Source organism: Exserohilum turcica, assembly GCF_000359705.1.
Source record: "Exserohilum turcica Et28A unplaced genomic scaffold SETTUscaffold_5, whole genome shotgun sequence".
NCBI lineage: Eukaryota > Fungi > Ascomycota > Dothideomycetes > Pleosporales > Pleosporaceae > Exserohilum > Exserohilum turcicum.
In genome coordinates, this window is record NW_007360266.1 from 2041309 (window position 1) to 2049898 (window position 8590).

General features: G+C 50.7%; 2 protein-coding genes across 2 annotated transcripts; both read right to left on the reverse strand.

The window, feature by feature from the left end:
• Window positions 1-219: 219 nt before the first annotated feature.
• SETTUDRAFT_173130 (uncharacterized protein) lies at window positions 220-1372 on the reverse strand (the record flags this gene model as incomplete). Its single annotated transcript, XM_008031053.1, has 1 exon — window positions 220-1372. The coding sequence occupies exon 1, from the start codon at window positions 1264-1266 to the stop codon at window positions 220-222; it is 1047 nt and encodes a 348-aa protein (XP_008029244.1). The 5' UTR covers window positions 1267-1372.
• Window positions 1373-2843: 1471 nt separating this feature from the next.
• On the reverse strand, window positions 2844-4362 carry SETTUDRAFT_164883 (uncharacterized protein). The gene is made up of 4 exons (XM_008031054.1): window positions 4179-4362; window positions 3669-4122; window positions 3226-3612; window positions 2844-3169 (listed from the first exon to the last, which is right to left on the reverse strand). Exons 1-4 carry the CDS (start codon window positions 4326-4328, stop codon window positions 2961-2963), a joined length of 1200 nt encoding a protein of 399 aa, XP_008029245.1. The 5' UTR covers window positions 4329-4362; the 3' UTR covers window positions 2844-2960.
• Between the last annotated feature and the right edge of the window lie 4228 nt (window positions 4363-8590).

An 8590-nucleotide genomic window follows, 5' to 3' on the forward strand; every position in this document is an offset into this window, starting at 1 on the left:
GATGGTGGGAGCGAACTGAGAGAAGTTGCATACAAGGATAATAAAACAGACTTGGTATCGATCGGCTTCGTAACTACTTTCGTGAGAAGTACAAAATAAATAAATAAAAAACATTACAAAGGAGAATAGGGTGAGGATAGCCGTTTTCTAGTGCCATTGCGGCCGGTCATCATATCGAGGCGAGTGCACACCAGACGACACCGACGACGACGCGCTAGGCTAGTCACTTTCGTGCAGCTCCTGCGTATGCGTGTGTGCCAGTATCTTCTTCCCACTCTCGGCGAGGCTTGCGATGCTCGGCGGCCGGCTGTGACTCTGCACCATGAATTCTGTTATCTTCAAGACCTGCGATGGCCTCGTCTCCATGTGGTTCGGGCCGCCACCGACTTTGATCTCCCAGTTGTCTCGTTCATCCGTACCCGTACCCACCATGGACCGATGTGCGTTGCTCTTTCCCTTCATGGTGCCAAGTGGCATGCCCCCAGTGTGCACTGCGTTGCTATAGGAGTTGCCAGCGTTCCCACTCCTCGCGTTCCTGGTCAATTTGACCAGGCGGCTGAGGATGCTGAATTCAAGCTTGAGCTTAATGCTATAGACAAGCGGCTTCCACGAGGTTTGGATCTCGAAGAAGTCTGCAAACTCGAGGCCCAGGATACTGCAGTCGAGCATGATGACGAGGATGTTGACTGAGATAAGGTGGTAAAGCAGTGTTCGAGTGCTGACGTGTCCGATTGTGCGTTCAAGGCGGAGCAGCTTGGTCGTCTCGAAGAGATATAGACCCGAAATAATGAGTTCCTGGACGAAGAAGACGCTGAGTTGAATCCGTTCGTATATGTTGTAGATTTTTGCATAGGGCTGTGGGGTGTCCGAGTTGGCACCGTAAACCAGGATAATAATGGGGATGTGCAGCCAGATTGCGTTGGTGATAATCATGATGAGGACGTATCGTAGCCATTTGAGATTGTGCACCACAATGTGCAGTCGTGAATATAGTACTACCGACTGGCCTGTGATCATCATGCACCATCCTAGGAGGATGAAGGTGGCGAAAATGTTCTTCTCCTTGAGTGCAGCCAAGTGCATGAGGATATATCCGACGGCGTTGAACAGGATGCCATATGTGGCAACGGTAAAGGACCAGAAATATAGACCTCGTCGCCGCTTGAACGAAGTGAAGATGTAGGCATTAAGTTCGAGAAAATTGTAAAGGGCGATGCTGAGAAAAGCGGCCGCAACAACCTTCTCGATAGGGAACGATTTTGCCATGATAGGCAGTGCAATGAATCGTAAAAAAGGAAGAGGTGATCAGACGTCGGGTGGAGTGAATAAGAGAGTGGATCTGGGGAAGAGCGGCCCCATGTGCTTGAAGACCAAGCCGCCCGCCCGCCCTTCCCTTGTCTTGGCATACATCGAGTACCGTAGCCCAGTCATCCATAAAGAAAGAAGCATCTAAAACGGCCATGTTTTCTTCGTTGGCGAGCCGTAAATGCAGGGGTGGCTATGTATCAATCGAAGCAGCCGAGTGAACCCTTGTTCCATGCGGGGGTTTCCGGCTGACAGGGGATCGACTCGTGGCCTGATGTCGATCTGCCCGTCTCAGGTGGCTCGAGAACGGCGGAACTGGGTCAGCGCGTGGAATGATATCCTTGGCGATGCCTCGCCCTCGGTTGGGGGATTGCACCCATTCGTACATAGTTGTTTGGGAGATTAGGCAATTCTTGCCACCCCTGCCGCTCTTCTAGAAATCGGTCCTTTCGCTTGGCCATCAGACTCGACGCAAACAGACAGGTGCTACCTTTTGATGCAGTACTTGGCTGTGGCTGTCTTTGAACACTGAAAATGGTGCCTTATAGGCTGCTCCGCGGATTCATGCACACTCACACTCACACTCGGCTTGGCGAATCTGGAATGTTCATGTCATGTCCCGTTTGGAGGGGGGGATAGGTAGAATAAAGCAGTGTATCACGTCTGTCGTAGGAGTACCCGCCGAAGTGGGAGACATTTCCCGCCCCCGGCACAACGGCATACGAAGGCTAGATATGCGGTGCAGCCGAGTGCCCTACTACACCTAGTGGTTGGGCGTCAGCTCACCGGCAGATAACATTGGGAAAGACGAACTAGGCGGTATAGTCCTGGATGAATTATGCCCTAATCTGTCCCAGACGTACGTGTCATGCAATGGTCCCTTGCAGCGGAGATGGGCAGCCTGGTGGCCGAATGACCAGGAGCCATCTGTCAAGCCAGAAGGGGATGTGTGCATGGCGAAGGAGGCAGCAGAAGCCAGTTCCACTTGAACGTACCTTGGCATGCCAAGGACAGCCGACATGTAGGTATTCTACATGTAGAGCCTAAGCAGACGCTCACTCCTGAGATCGGTGATCTCGCGGGTTGATGGGTGGGAGCGAGACACGCGGTAGGCGGGCTCCGCGGGTGAAGGTCATGTTGCCAAACTCTAAACCGTGGCTCAAACGCAGAGTCGCGTCTCGCACCGTGTTTTGACTGGTTTCGTGGAGGTCAGCATGGCACAGCGTGCACGAGTCCGCGCGTTCATATGTGGTTAGAAGTTAATTCTCCATGGCTATTCCCAATCGGGCATGCGTCGGCCCTTTTGCTGCGCCGCCGTGCTTGGCAATGGCGAGCAAAAGCCAATCCATAACGCAGCCCCGAGCTCCGCATAACATGACTTGGTCCGCTGCCTCCCAAGCTTTGACTACAACTAGCGTCAAGGCTGTTAGTCGGTAGCGGCTCGTATAGGGCGAGGTCAAGCGTACTGTGACGATTTGGTCTATGCGCTGCACCATCATTGGTCTCTGCTGTTTTTTCCACTCAGGATCTGCAAGCTGCGGTATAATAGCATTACATTATATTTACGTATATTCTAGTAGTTTGTAACAGAATGCAGTTACGGCTGACAGTTTTAACAAAGTGCACTATTTTAATGACTCCCAAGGACACAATGTCTATTGTATGGGTGGTCCAGACGCGTACAAAGTGGCGTAGAAAAGCTTGGTCTGTCCAGTGATGATCATGCGTCCGTCTCCAGTAAACTTGAAGTTGGCTGCCGTCATTCCGGTGTAAATTTTGCCAATGAGTTTGGCCGCGCTGTTGAACACCCAGACGCCATCGCCACAACCAGCATACACACGGCCCACCGAGTCAGTGTGGACACCTGCACATCATGTCAGCAAATGCAATCGTCCTCTCTGGAGTTGATTGTATACATACCATCAGGGAACAAAGATGGAATAAAAGCGAACGTCTGGCGATTGCTCAAAGTGCCATCCATGGCAACATCGTACGAGTAGATGGATGCAGGCGCAGTCGTGTTGATGCCGAAAAAGGCGTTGCCAATTCCCGTGTCAGTGATGTATGCCTTCTTGCCATCAGGGGACATGGTAATGCCATTAGGGTGGCCAAAACCATCAGCCACAACGGTGACAGCGCCAGTGTCGAAGTTGTATCGGTACACTTGCTCTCTGATGCCGGGGTAAAACCGGAAATCCTGGAGGTAGCCGTACAGCGTGTCGGTAAAGTAGAGATCGCCGTTCACAGGGTGGATGACGAGATCATTAAGCGAGCTGAACTGGCGGCCAAAGTAGTTGTTGAGCAGGGCTATTGATTGTTAGTACAGATGCTCGCTAATATTTGTCGTCTTTGGATTTGCTTACTCGTCGTGTTGTAGGGTGGCGCAGGGTTCATGACATAAAGGGCTGACGGCGCCCAGTCTCCCTGACCCTCACCAGCAAAAATGATTTGCCCTTTGTAGTTGGTACCACCGTTGGGGTTGATGATCTGCGGGTTTGCCGTGTTGACCACGGTAATTGGTACCTCCTTCAGGGTCCCTTGACGCACTTTCTCGGCATCGGCAAGGGAGATTTTTTGGATAATGGAAGACTTGTTCAGTCCAGTACCCGCAGCACGAGCACCGGCATTTTGAACGAAGAAAACTTCGTCGGCATCAGGGTGCCAGGTGACGGCCTCGTGGAAGATGGGGTCAGACGGTGAAGTGGCGATGGTAGTCAGAGATGGGTTGTCGCCAATGACCTGGTAGAACTCGTCGTCATAGATGTGGAAGGGCTTGGCGAGAAGCGATTCTTCCGTCACGCCGGGCCATACGAACAGCTGCGCTCTGGTCAGAAGATGCAAAGTCTTGGTAGCTGCACAAGGTGAAGACGTACGGTTGTCGCATTCGCCTGGGAGGGCGCGGGAACGACTGGCAGGACATTAAAGTTCTTTTGGTTGATGATCTGCGCATACTCGGGCACTGTGCGAGCCAAAGTCGATCCAACTGCTGCGCTGAAAGCGACAAGAATCTTGGTAGAGCACATTGCGAGTTTGGGATGGCCGACCGTAGCTCTGCGCACTACTCTAGGTCGTGGCTCTTTGTATTCCGGCACAAGGGGATATGTATGGCATCTCCAGGACGGCACCGGTGCTCCAAGCTCCCTCTCCAAGCTGCCTGCCTCTTTGAAATTAGACCCAGCTAGTTGGTATGTGGTCGGTGAGAAGGCCCGGTGAGTGGAGGATGCACCGGATGAAAGTCCCACTTGGTCAGAGAAGGCCAGGCTGGCGCAATGACCCCTCACCCCCCCCCCCCCCATGGGGAATCAAAGCCTAGCTTCGTAACTGCACCCTACTCCAATGCCACAGCAGAGGCTCCAACGCTCCCAAACATGGCCATACGGCCGTGAAGCCATCAAGCCCGGCCGAACAGTAGTGCTCTTTTTTCGAAGCTTGCGTCTACAATTATGGATGTCTGACAGGCCTGGACGGGCCTGCATGGGCTGCGCAGCGATGCGAACGGCGGCGAGTACACGCGGGTCGTCATATTTACCCTGGCCGGCCAGTGTGTACCCAGCAGCAGTGTCTTTTAGGCCGGTCGTCTCTATCCACCGGGGTCTCTAGGCGACCTTCATTACCGAGGCCGTAAGACGTAGTGTACGCGAGCATGCCTGTGCTGGAATCAGGAGAGAGCGTCGCAACGCGCTGCCACTTGGGATGCGGAGCGCCCACAAAGGGCTAGTAGTGCGATACTTGCACGTACGGCGGCAGCGAAATGGACGAGCGAGGGCAGTTTTGTATGCGAAAGAAGGGCCAGAAGGCGGCGGCGGGCGGCGGGCGGGCGAGGACGGAGCGGCTTGCAGTTGCGGACACGGGTGCCGCCATCCTGAGAGCCGACGCTAGGCCGCGCTGGGCTTAGCGCGCAATCGATCGCTTGTGAGCTGTGAGCCTCCACGCCGGCGCTGCTCGCATCCATCGCGCCGTATCGCGTCGCATCTGCATCCATCCGCCCGACGCAGATCGCTGGTAGATCGATCAATGCGCCCCATGAGCTACGGCTGCATCTCTCCCCTCCTCCTCTCTCATTTGCCCACAGAGCAGGTCGGTCAGGGCACTTCCAAGATCCAACTCTGCCCTGCTGGCTGAACAGCTGCATTGCAAAATCGCCCATTCTCCAACTCGAGGTAAGCTTAGTAAAAGCAATTTTCCGAGCGTTCGAGATGGGCAGGGTGCATGCTCCATCTCATGGCTTACCAGGATTCCCCAAGCCGGGTAAGCTTCTTGTGCCTGAACGCCTTCGGGACGAGCATGTTGCCACGAGGCCAAGACGAACCATGACTAGGCCTATGGTTTCATGTCCGAGTCAAGAGAATGCTCCATTCCGATTGCCATGCCATGACAGATGGACATATGGCTTGTGGCTGCCTGTGGCTGCCTCCGGTGCTTCTTAGGATTGGATCATTTCAAAGCCACAGCATGCTTCAGTGGCTGCCGATAGTACCTTGCAGTACCGTGGTTTTGATGCCCTAGCTATGCAAGGCCCAGGGTCTATTATGACACAAGCTTTCCACATCCGATGCATAGTCTTCACTCCGATTTTTAGTTAGCTGAATGGGGTTTGTTTTTCTCATGACTATATCCTTCAGCAGCTACCTAGCAAAATGTACTTTCAAGCTGCCTCTTACAGTTTCACAGCCACGGCAAGAAGAAAGGATCGTTTTAGTGGCTGCAGACTTGATTCCAAATACTTGACGACAAACTGCGAGGGTGGAGATTGTGCGTTCAATCTAGTCTTCAGGACACGTGAAAACAGTGGACAACATCCTGTGTTGAGTAGAAACACTCCACTATGCAGACATTGCGACAAGAGTACCAAGAGAAAATGACAGGGTTGTTATCACTAGATCAATCACATGCATACAAACCCCTGACCAGAGTCTTCTGAGTCAGATTGCCGGACTGGACGTGTACATGCCACTAGAGCATCAAATAAAATGAGAAAGATTCATAATACCCAAGTAGTGATTTAAGCTCAGACTTAAGAAACTAGACATATAACATATCATTATATGCATGAATTGCACACGCGCATCTTCCCCCAAACCCCTGCGACTCATATGCCGTATATTCCAACACTTTGAATCAAGACGAAGTAATTTCCGCAATACCAAAAGGACGTATATCCACCCTATTAAATACAAGGCTTACTGTGGTGTAGTGTGGTGCACGTGACTGAGTTTTGGAGTATAAATACGAAAGACATGATAGATGGAAGAAAACCACCCACCTCCCACTCCAGCAGCCTTACGACAGCTACTATTCTTCTATCTGATATCTTGCCTTCCCACCGATTACGGATCAAAAGACTATCCACTGACTTGTTTTGTGCTGCAGTATTCGCTCGCTACCATGGTGCTTAGAAAAAAACTTGTAAAACAGAATAAAAGTATCCAAGAAGTTACTTCCTCACAGCACTGCTCTGAGCAATACTGCTATCAAACCACCCCCTCCTTATACATCTACTGACTATTTGTGAACCTGGCAGGTGATAGAAGCCCGTTCAATCCTATCCATGTGTTTTATCAAAACTGATAGCCAAATTCGATTAGCGAAAAAGCAACCCCCCCCCAGAAAACTCAGAAAAGCATACACCTACTTACTCTTCATCACAAATAATACCGAAGAAAAGATATACATGCCGCCACCATTATCAGGATCTGTATCATATCATAGTATAGTACTCTGGCGAACAATCACGCGCTCTTACTTGAACGTAGGTGTGTATAGCTGTTCTATGCTGTTATTAACACTTCTATTACCACCACGCTGCAATTACCCATCCCCACTTTTCCCTAACCCCCTAATCCCTCTTCTCCTTTTTCCCCTTCTCTCTTCTTCCCCTTCTCTCTTCTTCCCCTTCTCTCTTCTTCCCCTTCTCTCTTCTTCCCCTTCTCTCTTCTTCCCCTTCTCCCCCTCCAAAATCCCATTCCCAAATACCCTTTAACACGCAACTACTTAGATACTATCACACACTACCAACCACCCGTCATTTTCCCTACTAGCTAAAATGTCTCACATACATTCCAGCATTTAAACATCAACTTTCCAATAAATCCATCAGTACCAAGCTTGGTGAAAGGTAGATGGATACGTGTTACGCCAAGTATAACGTATATTCTAGAAGCTACATATGTATGTAGGGTAATATATATATATATATATATAACGTGGTTCACAAGTGAGTCGCTAACCCAAGCGAGTCGCTAACGCCCCACCAGCCCATCAACTTCATCACTATAACGCGTGATGTCTCAACAACGCAACTGTCTATTAATATATTCTAAATCTAATCTTCAACTTACTCTTTTTGACGTCTAGTCGCAACGTGTTTAGAGTGTAAACCGTGCTACTACTATCTACAACGTCCTACAAAGAACTCTATCTGATTAACGCGCTGGAAAGCGCCCTCAACGCAACTGCGAGCCGAAATTGAAGCGTCTAGATAAGCTAGAAGAGGAGGCTATAGTTGAGCGTATTCTTGAAGAGTCTGCGCGAGGATTTGCGCCTACAAAGCTTGACGTTCGAGTAATGGCTGATAAACTATTGGAGGAGCGTGGTGGCAACCCTGTTGGCAAGAACTGGGTTGACAACTTCGTTAAGCGGACTCCTAAGCTCCGTACGCGCTAGAGCCGTCCCTATGATCACCAGCGAGCCGCCTACGAGGATCCAGTGGCTATCCAGCGCTGGTTCGACTTAGTCCAGGCGACAAGGCAGAAGTGGGGTATTGTGGACGACGATATCTACAACTTTAACAAGACTGGCTTTATGATGGGCAAGATTTTATCACAGTTAGTTATCACAGCATCAGAAGGATATAAGAAAAAGAAGCGGATACAGCCAGGCAACCATGAGTGGGTTACTGTGATCCAAGGCGTGGGCGCGTCAGGTCGCCAAATACCACCCTTCGTTGTCTTTGCGGGCAAGGTGCTTATCAACGTCTAGTTTAAGGATTTGCCTGCCAACTAGGTTCTTGAAGTCAGTCCCAATAGCTAGACAAATAATTAGCTTAGTCTTGCCTAGTTAGAGCACTTTGATACCTATACAAAGAGCTCTACTGTGGGTGGGTATTAACTGCTCATTATCAATGGCCATGAGAGCCACTGCTCTGTCGATTTCCAAGATCTTTGCAAGGAGAAGAATATTGTGCTTCTCTACATGCCTGCGCACTCGTCTCACCTGTTGCAGCCTCTTGACGTCGCCTGCTTCTCGCCGTTGAAGCGCAAGTATGGCGACGCTATTTCAGGCTTGG

Excerpts from the sequence above, each read along its gene's own strand:
- SETTUDRAFT_164883 (XM_008031054.1), bottom strand. The coding sequence starts at position 4,328 with ATGTGCTCTACCAAGATTCTTGTCGCTTTCAGCGCAGCAGTTGGATCG. Across the intron at positions 4,123-4,178 it reads CCCAGGCGAATGCGACAACC|CTGTTCGTATGGCCCGGCGT; the intron begins GTACGTCTTCAC and ends ACCAGAGCGCAG. Across the intron at positions 3,613-3,668 it reads GCCACCCTACAACACGACGA|CCCTGCTCAACAACTACTTT; the intron begins GTAAGCAAATCC and ends AACAATCAATAG.